At 43.0% G+C, this 19394-nt stretch overlaps 1 protein-coding gene across 3 annotated transcripts in view; it reads left to right on the top strand.

The window, feature by feature from the left end:
• WDR75 (WD repeat domain 75) overlaps positions 1 to 19394 on the top strand; it is a 400614-nt gene that overhangs the window by 30638 nt on the left and 350582 nt on the right. For 2 of the 3 annotated variants that reach the window (XM_056534259.1, XM_056534260.1), the window contains exon 3: positions 6623 to 6688. In XM_056534259.1, coding sequence (XP_056390234.1) covers positions 6623 to 6688 — 66 coding nt within the window. Of the gene's footprint in view, positions 1 to 6622; positions 6689 to 17446; positions 17498 to 19394 lie in introns of those variants that run through there. The other variant, XM_056534261.1, reaches the window with a different exon arrangement.

The raw sequence follows: 19394 nt of genomic DNA, 5'->3' as shown, positions 1-19394 counted from the left end.
GCGTCTCTGCACCCTTTCCAACTCCGCAGTGTCCCTTTTATGGACAGGTGCCCAAAACTGAACAGCATATTCCAGGTAAGGCCGTACCAATGATTTATAATGGGGGAGTATTATGTCCCTGTCCCTTGAGTCCATGCCTCTTTTGATACATGACAATATCCTGCCGGCTTTGGAAGCAGCAGCCTGACATTGCATGCTATTCTGTAGTCTGTGATCTACAAGTACACCCAGATCCTTCTCTACCAGTGACTCTGCCAGTTTAATCCCCCCTAAGACATACGATGCATGCAGGTTATTAGTACCCAGATGCATAACTTTACATTTATCCACATTGAACCTCATTTGCCAAGTGGATGCCCAGACACTTAGTCTATCCAAGTCATCTTGTAACTTATGCACATCCTCTATAGACTGTACTGTGCTACAAAGCTTGGTGTCATCTGCAAAGATAGAAACAGAGCTGTTAATACCATCCTCTATATCATTGATAAATAAATTAAACCACACCGGTCCCAGTACTGAACCTTGGGGTAAACCACTAATAACCGGGGACCAATCCGAGTACGAATCATTGACCACCACTCTCTGGGTACGATCCATGAGCCAGTGTTCAATCCAGTTACAAACTAAAATTTCCAAACCCAAAGACCTTAACTTACCTGTCAGACGTCTATGAGGGACAGTATCAAACGCTTTAGCAAAATCCAGAAACACTATATCCACAGCCATTCCTCTGTCAAGGCTTCTACTCACCTCTTCATAAAAGCAAATTAGATTGGTTTGACAACTTCTATCCTTAGTAAACCCATGCTGGCTATCACTTATAATACAATTATCCCCTATGTATTCCTGTATGTAATCCCTTATAAGTCCTTCAAACAATTTACCCACAATGCACGTTAAACTTACCGGTCTATAGTTTCCTGGGGAAGACCTAGAGCCCTTTTTGAAGATTGGCACCACATTCGCCTTGTGCCAGTCCCTTGGCACAATACCAGACACCAGAGAATCTCTAAATATCATGAACAGGGGTACAGATATTACTGAACTTACCTCTCTAAGAACTCTTGGGTGTAGTCAATCCGGTCCTGGGGATTTGCTTACATTTATATTACTTAACTTACCTTGTACCATCTCTACATTAAGCCAGACCCGGCCAATGTCAGCTCCTTCTTCCATAGTGTATAAAGAACTAAAGAACCCATTCAGTAGCTCCGCCTTCTCTTGATCGCCTGTGACAACCTCCACATTATCATTATTAAGGGGTCCTACATGCTCTGTCCTTGGTTTTTTTGCATTTATATATCTAAAAAAATATTTAGGATTAGTTTTGCTTTCTTTGGCCACCTGTCTCTCATTTTGAATTTTTGCTGTTTTTTATAAAATTTTTACAGATTTTATTAAGCTCCTTGTACTGTTTAAATGTTATAGCTGACCCATCAGATTTGTATTTTTTGAAGGCAATTTTTTTGTTGTTTATTGCTCTTTTAACATCATGTGTCAGCCATGTAGGATTTAGTTTTAATCGTTTATATTTGTTCCCCTTTGGTATATATTTAGCTGTATAGTTATTTAGAGTTGATTTAAAGATGTCCCATTTACCTTCTGTATCAGTATTTGACAACACCTCCCCCCAGTCTATGTCCTGTAGTGCAGCCCTCAGCCCAGGGAAGTTTGCCTTTTTAAAGTTATATGTTTTTGCCTTCCCCGCCTGTCTTTGTTTTCTACATTTTAAGTCAAAAGTAACTATATTGTGGTCGCTATTACCAAGGTTTTCCCGCACAGTTACATTACCAACCAGCTCTGCGTTGTTGGAAATGATCAGATCCAACAAGGCATCACTTCTTGTTGGGTCCTCCACAAACTGGCCCATAAAATTATCCTGCAATAAATTTAGGAATTGTCGCCCCTTTGTAGTTTTAGCCAACTCCGGACCCCAATCTATATCTGGATAGTTAAAATCTCCCATTATTACCACTGTACCTGCCCGGGCGGCCCTCTCTATTTGTTTATGAAGCCGAACTTCTATCTCTTCAGTGATATTAGGGGGTCTGTAGATTACCCCAAATACTATTTTTTTCAGTATTTCCCTCCTTTTGTAATTCTACCCACAATGATTCCACATCCTCAGAATCATCACACACTATGGCATCGTTCACACTGACTTTCATACCACTTCTTACATACAGACAGACTCCACCACCTTTTCTGTTCATTCTATCCTTGCGAAACAATGTAAACCCCTGCAGATTGACAGTCCAGCCATGTCTCAGTGACCCCCAACTATATCAATATGTTCCTCCAGTATCAAGGCTTCAAGCTCCCCCATTTTATTTGCTAGGCTTCTGGCATTTGTGAACATACACTTTACATTTCCATCCTTTATGTTATTGGGGTTAATGGGATTCAAGGGTGTAAGTTTTATTTTCCTATGAAGCCTATTCCTATTAACTATTCTAACCCCTCCCTCTGCTCCACCCCCAGGTACATTTATAATTCCCACCTCTCTATCTACACTATCTTCCCCCTCTTTGCTGTAGGTTCCCTCCCCCCAAGTCCCTAGTTATAAACTAGTCACTGCCGCCGCCGTAAGTAGTCACCTGGGCGGGGAGCTCTTCTCACCAACGCCCGTTCTTCGTCCGGGAGCGACGCCCCCTCCGCTTGATTGATGGGCAGCGTCATCACTCTGCTCCGTCTGTTCAGTGAGCGGAACAATGACGCGGCCCATCAATCAAGCGGAGGGGGCGTCGCTGCCTGCAGAAGAACGGGAGTAGATGAGAACAGCTCCCCGCCCAGGTGACTACTTTATAACTTCATATCTTCACCATCCCTGGCGGCAGGAGCGTCCCCCGGGGATGGTGAGGACAACAATTTTACCCTATATAACGCTTTGCCAAGCATTATATAGGGTAAAATCTGATGATTGGTTCCCTTTTAAGTACTGTGATGCGAGTGTGTACCTTTTACGCCCTCCATCCCCAACAGACTAAAGCCAAAATGGGCTGAGTCGTTAAGGGGTTAAAGATTACATTTTAAGTGGTCTACGTTGTGATATTTTTCTTGGTGGGTTACTATCACGCCCCCTCCCATAGGCTTGCATTGAGGGGGAGGGGCGTGATGTCACACAAGGGCGGAGCCGTGGTGTCACACCGCTCTGTCCCTGTGATCGACAGTAATCAGACCCGGAGTGAATACGCTCCGGGGACTGATTTTAATGGGTGCGGCATGCAAGATCATGGGGGTCCCCAGAGGCGGTCCCCAGCTATCCTTTGGAAAGGGGATAAGATGTCTAAGTCCCGGAGTACCCCTTTAAATACCAGGAAATTTTGGGACAAAACCTTCAGGTGTCTGGTAGAAAGATAATGCAGAATTTCAACTTTCAGCAAAGCACACATCAAATTCACAAAAACATGGCTTCACCAGGAGTTAAAACATTTTGGGATGGCCCAGCCAGAGCCCAGGCCTTGAAGGAAAATGGTCACCTGTTCACCTGCACTATAACCCGATACACCGGGTTATAGTGCGGGTGAACAGGAGACCGATGCAGAACCCCAATCCTCCAAAGGTCCCCCTTCTTCCTGCACTCCCTTGTGCTCCGAGGTGGTAATGTTAAGGTTGGCTGTTGGTTAGGCCTCTAAAATGTGACTGCTGCTGTATACTGCGAAGTGTCGACACAAGAAATAAACATCAGACAAAATGTTGGTAGATATCTCCTTCTCAGCATACTGTCTAAGGAGCTGTCCCAAGGAGTTCTGTTTATTATATGGAAGTATATTGGCTTTTACATTTGACAAAAAGGAGGTTAGTTAGCACATCAAAATCATCATGTTATATTTTGATTGGTTATTTGAGTATTGCATCTGTATCTATTAGCATATTAAGCATTCATTTATTTCTTAGCCATAGCTCACTTATGTTGCCATCTCCCTATTCTACCAGAAAATTCCAGATGTATCTGTCCTTCTGTACAGTCTATATTTCTTCAAATGTTTGGTCTCTAACTTCCAACTTCTTTATCTTGCTGCTTTTCACCTCGTCCCAAGGTCATCTTAGTCACAAGCAAATAGCAAGCTATGTCTTATAAGTTGTGTTTCTGCAGCATATTAGCATGTATATCTATTTTTAATATATATATCTATATAATCAGTAATCAAAATGGTCATCCTTATCGTCTAGTTTAAAATATTCATAAGCGCCTGCGCATCACCGGTCACGTGAGCGCTCAGTAGGCGCTTATGAATATTTAAAGGGGTACTAAGATTTAAGATTTTTGGCTATATTGAATCTTCTTTTAATGTTAATGTTTTTTGCAATTGACATGTATATGTTTGTGTAGCATGTCTTTTTTTTTTCTTACCTGTTTGTGGGCCAGGAAGTTCTGTAGTTCTGTGTTGGATCTCCTACTGTTGTTCACAGGTTAGGATTAGGCTGTGGACAAGATGTCATAGCTTTTTTTTTTGCCTGTTCTCTCAGAACTGCATGACAGAGAGGCCACGCCCCCTCATCTCAACCCCCCCCCCCCCCAAAAGAGGACGCAGGTGTGCATGAGAGCAAGAAGCTCCTACACAGCTCCTCATCTCCCCTCCCCCTTCTCTGTCTTCTGAGGATGCATGTCTGCACTGAAAGAAGACAGGGAAGATAAGTGTTATGTGAAGGGGGGAATAATAAGGTGCACGGGCTGGGGATGTATAGACTTCAGGGGAATACATTTCAGACTGGTGATGATTTCTATGTGTGAAGGAGGGAGGGGGGGGGGCGGACTCCTGAATGACACATGCTGGGCATTGTAGTCCCTGTTTCGTGTGTGTATGCTAGTGTTTACAAACCAGTGTGCCTCCAGCTGTTGTAAAACTACAACTCCCAGCATTCCCTGTCAGTCTTTGGGCATGCTGGGGGTTGTAGTCTTGCAACAGCTGGAGGCGCACTGATTGGAAAACACTGGCCTAGCCTATTCAGTATATTACAAACAAAGTGCAGCTTTTGGCTGTCCAGACATGCTGGTAGTAGTAGTTTTGCAACACCTGGAGGCACCCTGGTTGGGAAACACTGGTGTATGCCCTATAGAGGTGTGGTGAATTACAACCCCCAGGAGACTACAGAGGTAGCATGCTGCTGTTATGCCACAGGCTGAAGACTCCTGAATGACACATGCTGGGAGTTGTAGTCCCTTTTGTGTGTGTGTGTGTGTGTGTGTATACCAACCAGGGCTGGTTATATTAGTGTGCTGTGTATAAGGGGGCCGACCCAGGAAAATAGCAGGATGGGTAAAGGGCGGGAAAAAAAAAGAGCCGCCCCAAACCAGCAAGGCATGTGGCATGCTGGGATTTGTAGTTTTCAGCACAGGAAATAGAAGCAGTGAAACAAATAGGCTAAGTCAAAAAGGAAAAACGCGTTGCCAACCGGAGTACCCCTTTAAATCTAGGCGGTAGGACCACCTCAGAGCGCAAGTGAGCTCAGAAAGAAGGGGGATCTTTGGAGGATCGAGGTTCCGGACTGCAGGTAGGTATATTAGTCCGAGACCCCGCATCGGTCTCCTGTTCACCCACAATAAAACTCGGTGTATCTGGTTATACTGCAGATGAACAGGTGACCGTTTTTCTTTTTAAAGGAGTACTGTGGTGCAGTACAACTTTTCCCCTATCCAAGGGACCCTCCGCAATAAGGCACTTAACCCTTATCCTTTTGGATACGTTGTATTGCACTACAGTACTTCTTTAATTCATTGAAAAATCTATGGGGTGATTTCAAGAGGACTGTACAGATTTGTTGCGCTTTTGCAAGGAAGAGTTGGCAATTATTGGCACGTTAAGATGTGCCATGCTAATAGACTACTTCCTCAAAAGGTGCTTCAATAAAGTATTAGTTTAAAGGAGTAGTGCAGTGTAATATAAAAGTACAACTTATCCCCTATCCTAAGGACCCCTCCCTATCTCCTGAGCAGGATACCGGCAGTCTGCTGGTAGCAGCCTTTCCGACCCCTCCAGGAACCCGCAGCCATCAACCCCCTCCATGTATATCTATGGGATACATGGAGGGGGCATGTTGGCCGCCACTCCTTGCGGGGTTCGGCAGGCCCCTTCGGCAGACTGCCGGGGCCTCGTTCAGGAGATCATGGGGTCCCTGCAGTCGGACCCCCCACCATGCGATCGAGAACTTTTCCCCTATCTAAATTATAAGTTATATTTCACTACAGAACTCCTTTAACTTGGTTGCATAAGTGTCCACATCCTTAGTTAAAGTTTTAGATGGAAAAATTAGTTTTATGAAATCCTGTATAAAGGAAGAGTGGTGTGGTTTTCCTTAGCAACCAATCTGAAAGATGTGAGCTGATTGGTTGCTAAGGGTATCTGGTCAACTTTTCCTTAATAATGTGTGTGTGTGTGTGTGTGTGTGTGTGTGTGTGTGAGTGTATATATATAAAAATCTATACCAGTAATAGGCTGGTGAAGATTTTAGCTACAGTGTGTGTTTTTATTTTTTTTTGTCCATGCCTGCTGTAATGGCTAAAAATTTAAATTGTTACTTTTTGACATCAGAAAACTGGGATAATTTAACACATTCCGAATATGTATCTGTACATTCTTTTTGCATGTATTTGATGCAAATGCTTCTTGTCTTACAGCTCTACTCATGCTCTTTGGATGGCACAGTTAAGTTATGGGACTTCATTGATGGTATTCTAATAAAGGTAGATCTATTTTAATTTTTATATAAGCTAAATGACATTATTACGAAAAGTCCTACAGGACACTACTTGCCAATATATGGTTGCTCATTCATATTTTACTGTTATGCATGGTGTCCATGGTATAGATGGGTCTCTAAACTAGTAACTTAACATAACCTTACATTTATCAGTGTTGAACCTCTTCTGCCACTGCTCAGCCCAAGCCTCCATTCTATCCACATTCATTTGTAACAGTGTACTGTTCTCTCTCGTGTTAACTGCTTTACACAGTTTGGTACCATCACCAAAGATTGACATTTTACTATACAATTCCTCTACAAAGTCTATAAGGTCATATAGTAAGAATAGGGACCCAAAACGGACACCTGTGGTATACTTGTAAGAGTCACCTTTCAGAGTGTACCATTAATACCCACCCTCTGTTTCCTAGCAGTTACTAACCCCCTTACACACATTTTCTCCCTGCCCAAGTATATTCCTTTTATGACCCAACCTTTTATGTGGGATAGAATCAAATACTTAGGAAAAATCAAGACATAAGACTGGACTGGGTAAAATCACTGGATGCCATAAGCTTTCCACTTTATAAAAACTGACGAGGTTAATTTGACACCAATCCCCTCTTAACCCCTTAAGGACCCAGCCCAAATATACCTTAAGGACCCGGCCATTTTTTGAACATCTGACCACTGTCACTTCAAGCATTAATAACTCTGGGATGCTTTTACCTTTCATTCTGATTACGAGATTGTTTTTTCGTGACATATTCTACTTTATGTTAGTGGTAAAATTTTGAAAATTTTGCAATTTTTTTTAACTTTGAAGCTCTCTGCTTATAAGGAAAATGGATATTCCAAATAAATTATACATTGATTCACATATACAATATGTCTACTTTATGTTTGCATCATAAAGTTGACATGTTTTTACTTTTGGAAGACATCAGAGGGCTTCAAAGTTCAGCAGCAATTTTCAAATTTTTCACAAAATTTTCAAAATTGGAATTTTTCAGGAACCACTTCAGTTTTGAAGTGGATTTGAAGGGCCTTCATATTAGAAATACCCCACAAATTACCCCATTATAAAAACTGCACCCCTCAAAGTATTCAAAATGACATTCAGTAAGTGTGTTAACCCTTTAGGTGTTTCACAGGAATAGCAGCAAAGTGAAGGAGAAAATTCAAAATCTTCATTTTTTACACTCTCTTGTTCTTGTAGATCCAGTTTTTGAATTTTTACAAGGGGTAATAGGAGAAAAAGCCCCCAAAAATTGTAACCCAATTTCTCTCGAGTAAGGAAATACCTCATATGTGTGTGTCAAGTGTTCGGGAAGGAGCAACAATGGGATTTTGGAGGGGGAATTTTTCTGAAATGGTTTTTGGGGGGCATGTCACATTTAGAAAGCCCCTATGGTGCCAGAACAGCAGAAAACACCACATGGCATACCATTTTGGAAACTACACCCCTCAAGGCGCATATCAAAGGGTCCAGTTAGCCTTAACACCCCACAGGTGTTTGATAACTTTTCGTTAAAATCGGATGTGTAAATGGAAAAAAAAAATTCACACTAAAGTGCAGTTTTTCACCCAAATTTACCATTTTTACAACGGGTAATGGGAGAAAATGCCCCCCCCCCCCCCCCCCCCCCCCCCCCCAATTTGTAACCCCATCTCTTTTGAGTATGGAAATACCCCATGTTAGGACGTAAAATGCTTTGCGGGCAAACTACAATGCTCAGAAGAGGAGTCACATTTGGCTTTTGAATGCAACGTTTGCTGAAATGTGCCAGAACAGCAAAAAATACCCACATGGCATACTATTTTGGAAACTACACCCCTCAAGGAACGTAACAAGGGGTCCGCTGAGCCTTAACACCCCACAGGTGTTTGACGACTTTTCGTTAAAGTTGGATGTGTAAATGAGAATTTTTTTTTTTTTTTTTTTTTTTTTTTTTACTAAAATGCAGTTTTTCCCCAAAATTTTACATTTTCACAAGGGGTAATAGAAGAAATGGGGTTACAAATTTTGGGGGTCATTTTCTCCTGAGTATGGAAATAAAGGACGTAAAATGCTCTGCTGGCGAACTACAATGCTCAGAAGAGGAGGAGCGCCATTGAGCGTTTGGAATGGTAGTCAGGGGCCATGTGCGTTTACAAAGCCCCCCCCCCCCGTGGTGCTGGAACAGTGGACCCCCCCACATGTGACCCCATTTTGGAAACTACACCCCTCACAGAATTTAATAAGGGGTGCAGTGAGTATTTACACCCCACTGGCGTTTGACAGATCTTTGGAACAGTGGGCTGTGCAAATGAAAAATTTTATTTTTCCTTTTTACGGACCACGGTTTCAAAAATTTGTCAGACACCTGTGGGCTGTAAATTCTCAATGTACCCCTTATTACATTACGTGAGGGGTGTAGTTTCCAAAATGGTTGGCCACTAAATACCCAGTAAATACCACCCCGAATAATATTATTAATCTTGGTGATCACAAACTCACAGTGGGACAACAATCTATACTGAACAAGGGGCTGAAATTTGCACCAGATTGTCCTCTAAACAAGTTTGACACATTCATTGGACTAGAGAAGTTTACTCGTAATTTATGTTTGAAAAAATATTTTTTGAGACATCCCCCTTGAACAAATTGAAACATCATCCAAATATACCCACACAAATTGTAAACCAAAATCTTGGTTTTATCCCAAGACAGAATTGGGACCTGACCTTATGTCCTTTAAGAAGTCAGTTGAACATGACCTGAGATCTCTCCAATGATATATTAAAGGTTTTGGGTTTAGAATACTGAAGGAGAAAAAAAGCGATGCAGGAACTCCAGTCCCTGTCGGATGTAACCATCCGTCCGGCAGATAAGGGCGGGGCTATCGTATTGCAAACCATGAGTAATTATAATACTGAATGTCTGAGACAGTTGAATGATCCAGTTACATACAAAAAATTATATGCACACCCCACTACCATTTATAGTTCACACCTACATGATTTATGTAAAAAGGCTCTTGAAGATGGTATTTTGACAGAGGGTGAATCAAAGTTCATCCTGGGCACCCCAGAACGTCTACCAGTTTTTTGTTTACCAAAAACAAACAAAAATTACTATAAATCCACCTGGGAGACCGATTGTGTCTTGCATCGGCTCCATTACATCAAATCTTTCACAATACGTTGATCGTTTCCTCCAACCGTTCGTTCAGAAAACCGATTATTATTTAAGACACGACTCAGATTATTAGTTTATTGGAACACATGAACTGGTCATCAGACTATAATTTAGCAACCCTCGATGTAAGTTCATTATACACTATAATAGATCACAATTTAGGCATTGCTGCAGTAAAAAGGTTTTTAGAGAAAGGTACCATTCAAAAAGAACAGATTGATTATATCACAAAAGCAATACTATTTATATTAACACAATTTTTTTTTTACTTTGGGGGGAATTTTTATTTACAGTTAAAAGAAACGGCAATGGGCACCAGGTTCGAGCCGAGTTACGCCAACCTGTTCATGGCGGCATGGGAACAGGATACCATCACCCCCATACTCGGCGCGAACCTGGTGTTCTGGAGACGTTATATCGATGATATTTTAATTTGGAAAGGTGCCCAGTAGAGATGAGCGAACTTACAGTAAATTCGATTCGTCACGAACTTCTCGGCTCGGCGGTTGCTGCCTTTTCCTGCATAAATTAGTTCAGCTTCCAGGTGCTCCCGTGGGCTGGAAAAGGTGGATACAGTCTTAGGAGACTCTTTCCTAGGATTATATCCACCTTTTCCAGCCCACCGGAGCACTGTAAAGCTGAACTAATTTATGCAGGAAAAGTCAGCAACCGCCGAGCTGAGAAGTTCGTGACCAATCGAATTTACTGTAAGTTCGCTCATCTCTAGTGCCCAGGATGGACTCGAGGATTTCATTGTCTGTCTGAATGCCAACAACAAAAATCTAATATTCACTTTTACAATAAGTAGGGAGAAAATAGAATTTCTAGATTTGGAGATCTTTTCTTCGGGTTCTAGATTACGGTGTAAAACATTTATCAAACCTACAGCCCGTAATAGTTATATTCAATACAATAGTTGCCACCTACCAAGGTGGCTAATGTCCCCAAAGGATAATATAGACGATTAAAGCGCAACTGTACCTCAGACATCCACTTTCAGAAAGAAGCCTTCAATTTTTGGAAAAACAATATCCCGCACAAATACTGGAGAGATCTCTGAATCAAGTTAGGGACATGGACAGGATGTCCTTTTTTATACCAAAAGAGAAGGACCAGGAGACTAGTGATCAACAACCCAAGTTAATCCTCCCATTCAACACTAACCATAAAAAAGTTGAACAGAATTTTCAAACATTGGCATTTAGCACGTAGGGATAGATTAACCCCTTAAGGACACAGGGCGTATCCATACGCCCCCGTTTCCAAGTCCTTAAGGACCGAGGGCGTATGGATACGCCCTGAGCATTTCCGGCCCCCGCCGCTAGCCGGAGGGGAGCCGGGGCCGGATGCCTGCTGAAATCGTTCAGCAGGCATCCCGGCATATCGCCCAGGGGGGTCATTATGTCCCCCCATGTCGGCGATTGCCGCAGATCGCTGGACAATTCAGTCCAGCGATCTGCGGCGGATTCCGGGTCAATCGGGTCTCCAGTGACCCGATGACCCGGAATTACTGGCTGATCGGGGCCATCAGAGACGGCCCCGAACAGCCAGAGCCAGCAGGGGTGAGGTGGCACTGGTGCCATCTCACGATCGCCCTGATTCGTCGGCCGGTTTCCCGGCCGACCAATCAGGGCGCCTGCTGCGGGTGTCACTCCCGCAACCCGCTCCGCCCCTCTTCCGGAGGACGTGAGCGGGTGCGGGACGTGCACCCCGGGTGCTGGGGACCCCGATCCCCGGCATCCCTGTTGGGATCGGGGCCCCAGGAGCGATGGCCGCGGCAAGGGACCGACCTGATGCGGCGTGGAGCAGCAGCAGTAGGTGAGTGACAGCCTCCTGCTGTTGCTTAGCAACAGCTCCCAGCATGCAAAATGGGCATGCTGGGAGCTGTAGTTATGCAACAGCACGAGGCAGACCACCACAACTCCCAGCATGCCCTTATGGGCATGCTGGGACTTGTAGTTTTGCAACAGCTGGAGGCACATTCTTTCTATGGAAAAGTGTACCTTCAGCTGTTGTATAACTACAACTCCCAGCTTGCACAAACAGCTAAAGTGCATGCTGGGAGTTGTAGTGGTGCATCTGGTGGTTGCATAACTACAACTCCCAGCATGCCCGTTGGCTGTTGGTGACTGCTGAGAGTTGTAGTTTTGCAACAGCTGAAGGCACACTGAGTTAAATAGCAAACCAGTGTGTCTCCAGCTGTTGCATAACTACAATCCCCAGCATCACCAGCCAATGTAGTATGCCTCTGGCTGTTGCATAACTACAAGACCCAGCATGCCTTTCTGCTGTTCTTACATGCTGGGGGTTGTAGCTTTTGCAACAGCTGAAGGCACACTGGTTGCAAAACACTGAATTTGTTACCAAACTCGGTGTTTCACAACCTGTGTGCCTCCAGCTGTTGCAAAACTACAACTCCCAGCATGCACTGATAGACCGTACATGCTGGGAGTTGTAGTTTTGCAACAGCTGGATGTCCCCCCCCCCCTCCAATGTGAACGTACAGGGTACACTCACATGGGCGGATGATTACAGTAAGTATCCGGCTGCAAGTTTGAGCTGCGGCAACTTTTCTGCTGCAGCTCAAGCTGCCAGCGAGAAACTACTGTGAACCCCCGCCCGTGTGACTGTACCCTAAAAACACTACACTAACAAAAAATAAACTAAAAAGTAAAAAAACACTACATATACACATACCCCTACACAGCCCCCTCCCCTCCCCAATAAAAATGAAAAACGTCTGGTACACCACTGTTTCCAGAACGGAGCCTCCAGCTGTTGCAAAACAACTACTCCCAGTATTGCCAGATAGCCACTGACTGTCTAGGCATGCTGGGAGTTTTACAAGAGCTGGAGGCCCCCTGTTTGGGAATCACTGGCGTAGAATTCCCCTATGTCCACCCCTATGCAAGTCCCTAATTTAGGCCTCAAATGGGCATGGCGCTCTCACTTTGGAGCCCTGTCGTATTTCAAGGCAACAGTTTAGGGCCACATATGGGGTATCGCCGTACTCGGGAGATATTGGGCTTCAAATTTTGGGGGGTATTTTCTGCTATTACCCTTTTTAAAAATGTAAAATTTTTGGGAAAACAAGCATTTTAGGTAAAAAAATTTTTTTTTTTTTTTTTTACATATACAAAAGTCATGAAACACCTGTGTAGTATAAAGGTTCACTTAACCCCTTGTTACGTTCCCCAAGGGGTCTAGTTTCCAAAATGGTATGCCATGTGTGTTTTTTTGCTGTCCTGGCACCATAGGGGCTTCCTAAAAGTGACATGCCCCCCAAAAACCATTTGTCGCTCCTTCCCTTCTGAGCCCTCTACTGCGCCCGCCGAACAATTAACATAGACATATGAGGTATGTGCTTACTCAAGAGAAATTGGGTTTCAAATACAAGTAAAAATTTTCTCCTTTTTACCCCTTGCAAAAATTACAAAATTGGGTCTACAAGAACATGCGAGTGTAAAAAATGAATATATTGAATTTTCTCCTTCACTTTGCTGCTATTCCTGTGAAACACCTAAAGGGTTAATACACTTACTGAATGTCATTTTGAATACTTTGGGGGGTGTAGTTTTTATAATGGGGTCTTTTATGGGGTATTTCTAATATGAAGACCCTTCAAATCCACTTCAAACCTGAACTGGTCCATGAAAAATAGCGAGTTTGAAAATTTTGTGAAAAATTTCAAAATTGCTGCTGAACTTTGAAGCCCTCTGGTGTCTTCCAAAAGTAAAAACTCATAAATTTTATGATGCAAACATAAAGTAGACATATTGTATATGTGAACCCAAAAAAACATTATTTTGAATATCCATTTTCCTTACAAGCAGAGAGCTTCAAAGTTAGAAAAATGCTAAATTTTCATTTTTTTGATCAAATTTGGGGATTTTTCACCAAGAAAGGATGCAAGTTACCATAAAATTTTACCACTAAGTTAAAGTAGAATATGACACGAAAAAAACAATCTCGGAATCAGAATGATAACTAAAAGCATCCCAGAGTTATTAATGTTTAAAGTGACAGTGGTCAGAATTGCAAGAAACGATCCGGTCCTTAACCCCTTCAGGACGGAGCCCATTTTGGCCTTAAGGACCGGAGCGTTTTTTGCACATCTGACCACTGTCACTTTAAACATTAATAACTCTGGAATGCTTTTAGTTATCATTCTGATTCCGAGATTGTTTTTTCGTGACATATTCTACTTTAACATAGTGGTAAATTTTTATCGATACTTGCATCCTTTTTTGGTGAAAAATCCGTAAATTTGATGAAAAATTTTAAAATTTAGCATTTTTCTAACTTTGAAGCTTTCTGCTTGTAAGGAAAATGGATATTACGAATACATTTTTTTTTGGTTCACATATACAATATGTCTACTTTATATTTGCATCATAAAATTGATGAGTTTTTACTTTTGGAAGACACCAGAGGGCTTCAACGGTCAGCAGCAATTTTCCGATTTTTCACAAAATTTTCAAACTCAGTATTTTTCAGGGACCAGTTCAGGTTTGAAGTGGATTTTAAGGGTCTTCATATTAGAAATACCCCATAAATGACCCCATTATAAAAACTACACCCCCCAAAGTATTCAAAATGACATTCAGTCAGCGTTTTAACCCTTTAGGTGTTTCACACGAATAGCAGCAAAGTGAAGGAGAAAATTCACAATCTTCATTTTTTACACTCGCATGTTCTTGTAGACCCAATTTTTGAATTTTTACAAGGGGTAAAAGGACAAAATTTTTACTTGTATTTGTAGCCCAATTTCTCTCGAGTAAGCACATACCTCATATGTCTATGTAAAGTGTTCGGCGGGCGCAGTAGAGGGCTCAGAAGGGAAGGAGCGACAAGGGGATTTTGGAGAGTACGTTTTTCTGAAATGGTTTTTGGGGGGCATGTTACCTTTAGGAAGCCCTTATGGTGCCAGAACAGCAAAAAAAAAACCACATGGCATACCATTTTGGAAACTAGACCCCTCGGGGAATGTAACATGGGATAAAGTGAACCTTAATACCCCACAGGTGTTTCACGACTTTTGCAAATGTAAAAAATAAATAAAAAATTTTGCCTAAAATGCTTGTTTTCCCAAAAAAAATTTATTTTTAAAAAGGGTAATAGCAGAAAATACCCCTAAAAATTTGAAGCCCAATTTCTCCCGATTCAGAAAACACCCCATATGGGGGTGAAAAGTGCTCTGCTGGCGCACTACAGGTCTCAGAAGAGAAGGAGTCACATTTGGCTTTTTGAACGCAAATTTTGCTCTGGGGGCATGCCGCATTTAGGAAGCCCCTATGGTGCCAGGATAGCAAAAAAAAACCACATGGCATACCATTTTGGAAACTAGACCCCTCGGGGAACGTAACAAGGGGTTAAGTGAACCTTTATACCCCACAGGTGTTTCACGACTTTTGCATATGTAAAAAAATTTTTTTTTTTTTACCTAAAATGCTTGTTTTCCCAAAAATTTTACATTTTTAAAAAGGGTAAAAGCAGAAAATACCCCCCAAAATTTGTAACACAATTTCTCCCGAGTACGGCGATACCCCATATGTGACCCTAAACTGTTGCCTTGAAATACGACAGGGCTCCAAAGTGAGAGCGCCATGCGCATTTGAGGCCTAAATTAGGGATTGCATAGGGGTGGACATAGGGGTATTCTACGCCAGTGATTCCCAAACAGGGTGCCTCCAGCTGTTGCAAAACTCCCAGCATGCCTGGACAGTCAACGGCTGTCCGACAATACTGGGAGTTGTTTTGCAACAGCTGGAGGCTCCGTTCTGGAAACAGTGGTGTACCAGACGTTTTTCATTTTTATTGGGGAGGGGAGGGGGGCTGTGTAGGGGTATGTGTTTATGTAGTGTTTTTTACTTTTTATTTTATTTTTTGTGTTAGTGTAGTGTAGTGTTTTTAGGTTACAGTCGCACGGGCGGGGGTTCACAGTAGTTTCTCGCTGGCAATTTGAGCTGCAGCAGAAAGTTTGCGGCAGCTCAAATTTGCAGCCGGATACTTACTGTAAGCCTCCGCCCATGTGAGTGTACCCTGTACGTTCACATTGGGGGGGGGACATCCAGCTGTTGCATAACTTCAACTCCCAGCATGCCCGTTGGCTGTCGGTGACTGCTGAGAGTTGCAGTTTTGCAACAACTGTAGGCACACTGGTTATGTATCACTGAGTTTGTGACCTAACTCAGTGTTTCACAACCAGTGTGCCTCCAGCTGTTGCAAAACTACAACTCCCAGCATGTACGGTGCATGGTGTACGGTGACTGCTGAGAGTTGTAGTTTGCAACAGCTGGAGGCACACCGGTCGTGAAACACTGAGTTAGGTAAAAAAAAACTCTGAGTTTCACAACCAGTGTGCCTTCAGCTGTTGCAAAACTACAACTCTCAGCAGTCACCGACAGCCAACGGGCATGCTGGGAGTTGTAGTTATGCAACCAGCAGATGCACCACTACAACTCCCAGCATGCACTTTAGCTGTTTGTGCAAGCTGGGAGTTGTAGTTATACAACAGCTGAAGGTACACTTTTCCATAGAAAGAATGTGCCTCCAGCTGTTGCAAAACCATAAGTCCCAGCATGCCCATAAGGGAATGCTGGGAGTTGTGGTGGTCTGCCTCCTGCTGTTGCATAACTACAGCTCCCAGCATGCCCTTTTTGCATGCTGGGAGCTGTTGCTAAGCAACAGCAGGAGGCTGTCACTCACCTCCAACGATCCAGACGCTGCAGGTCAGTCCCGCCGCCGCAGCTGCTCCTGGGGCCCCGATCCCAACAGGGGCGCCGGGGATCGGGGTCCCCAGCACCGGGGGTCGTCTTCCCGCACCCGCTCACGTCCTCCGGAAGAGGGGCGGAGCGGGTGCGGGAGTGACACCCGCAGCAGGCGCCCTGATTGGTCGGCCGGTAATCCGGCCGACGAATCAGGGCGATCATGAGGTGGCACCAGTGCCACCTCACCCCTGCAGGCTCTGGCTGTTCGGGGCCGTCAGAGACGGCCCCGAACAGCCAGTAATTCCGGGTCACCGGGTCACCGGAGACCCGATTGACCCGTAATCGCCGCAGATCGCTGGACTGAATTGTCCAGCGATCTGCGGCGATCGCCGACATGGGGGGGCATAATGACCCCCCTGGGCGATATGCCGGGATGCCTGCTGAACGATTTCAGCAGGCATCCGGCTCCGGTCCCCAACCGGCTAGCGGTGGGGGCCGGAATTCCCACGGGCGTATGGATACGCCCTCGGTCCTTAAGGACTCGGGATTCAGGGCGTATCCATACGCCCTATGTCCTGAAGAGGTTAAGGTGAAAAAAGGCTCGGTCCTTAAGGGGTTAAATATATAAAAAAGCCCCCGAATTTAGGAATAACTTTAGCCCCATCTATTAAGAAACCAAGTGAGAGTAAGAAACCTCAAACCTGGATGTCTACTCAGGGCTTTTTCAGGTGTGGCAGTTGTTCCAACTGCCACATAACGGAGGGACCAAGGAAGACTCAGGAGGTACACTCTACTGTAAATTCTTACAGATGGAGGATCCCGGATTTAATTACGGTACATGTTCGACTAAGGGAGTATTATATCTCTTAGAATGCAGTTGCCAAAAGCAATATATGGGCAGAACTAAAAGGGTTTAAAGGTACGTATTGCTGAGCATATATATAACCTAGAGAGGTTGCCCGAAACATCCACTATCACATCACTTTGCTCAATATCATAACAGGGATCCCAAAAGTTTGTCGTATGTAGGGATACAAGTAGTGAGACAAGACTGGAGAGGGCGAAACTTTCTTATCAAAATGTTGAGGATGGAAAGCCAAAAAATATTTGCGTTTGAGTGCCTGGAGCCCAAGGGCCTCAATTCAAATATGGAGCTATTTGAATAAACATTCAATATATCTCTTTCTCAGCAAAGGCACCCCTATAAAAATCAATTTATTTTCTATATATATTCTATTTTTCCTACTTCTACACTTATTTAAACCGTAGCATTTATATTTTAATTATTTTTATCATTTTATTTTTTCATTCACATTTTTTTTATTTTCATTCATCATTTTATTTTTTATGAGTATTTTTTTTCTTTTGTTCATTTATTAATTCTATTCATTGTTTTGGCTGTGCTATTCTTATTTCCCCCATTTGTAAGATAAACATCAATTATAGTGTAATTTACCATTCTGCTAATCCACCATTAAATCAAGTAACATATAAATAGAGAATCCACTACATGTTTTAAGTAAAATCTCAGAGATGATCCACGCCACAATTTGCATCTATCTTATTTCGGATTGTGAGTGTGATCCTAGTAAGGGTATAAAAATACACATTCAGTCCAGTTCTCTACACACCACTGAAGAAGGGTTTTTTAATTGTGCTCTGACGCCCCAAAACGCGTCTGGTGACTGAATTTGAGACTTTGATGAACATCAGTGTCAGTTCACACTACAGTTGCGGCTTTAAAGCGTTTTATTGGATTGTTGCATCTGGAGAGACTCGATCTCTTATTCCATGGACCTGTATCGCTACTTATCAGCTAAACCGGTATACAATCCTCCTCTGTAAGAACATTGTCTTAATACAGTTGGAGTTCTACTTTCTGCATGTCACTGAATACCTGTATCCACGGCATCCAGCGCTCATTATATTATCCAGCGCGGATCACGCTATCCAGCGTTCACCTGGCTCCCGTACCAGGCCAGCTGACTTGCCTTCAGTTGACTTTGACGTCAGACGCCAAGGTCGAGCTAGCCGGCAAAGAGCGTCTGCACATTGGGTAAACACCATGCCGCCCCGGCTGGAACGTATCTGACTACCATCTACCTGTCTAGTCAGCGGTGTGGTGAGTGGCACAGCAGTGCCAGATACTATATTTCTATTTTACAGGCATTTTCAGTGTGGAATGAACCAACCGGTGTTAGCGACCTTGTGCCATCATTACTATATTGCCTAGACAAACTGCCTATATAAACTGGATTATATGACACCTATACCGTAGGACTTTCCATTTATTCCTCTCTAGGATATTTGCACTATTTTTTCAGGACATTTGCAAGTTTTTTTTTTTACAGGATCAACTTCATAGGATTTGAACCATCTATAAGACTGTTACTATATATAGGACACTTCCTATTCTTTCTCTTTTTTTTCTTTGTTACAGGACATGTATTGTTTGTATAGGGTTATTTCTTTTACAGGTGATATATAGAGATACGTACCAAAACCTCTTTGTTATCTTTAGACACACTATCATGATCAATAAGTGTGTCAATCTATGCAACAACTATTAGTTATAGTAGATGTTATGCTCATGAGAATTATCGCTCTGAAGTGTTATGCTGAATTGTTCTTTTATACTGGAATTTTATTATATTGCGCTACCGTAGGGCCCTGCGGGAAACGCTCTGATTTTTACAAATCTATTTTAATGTATCCTATATTGTGGAATAAACACATATCTATTGAACTGTCTTTTCTTTGGGTAAACAGACATCCACCCAGATACTATATTTTTATAGGGGTTTTGCTGAGGACTG

The sequence above is a fragment of the Hyla sarda genome, chromosome 8 (assembly GCF_029499605.1).
Source record: "Hyla sarda isolate aHylSar1 chromosome 8, aHylSar1.hap1, whole genome shotgun sequence".
In the NCBI taxonomy this organism is placed as follows: domain Eukaryota; kingdom Metazoa; phylum Chordata; class Amphibia; order Anura; family Hylidae; genus Hyla; species Hyla sarda.
Note: the sequence above shows the minus strand (reverse complement) of the source record. Positions and strands in the feature narration are given on the sequence as shown.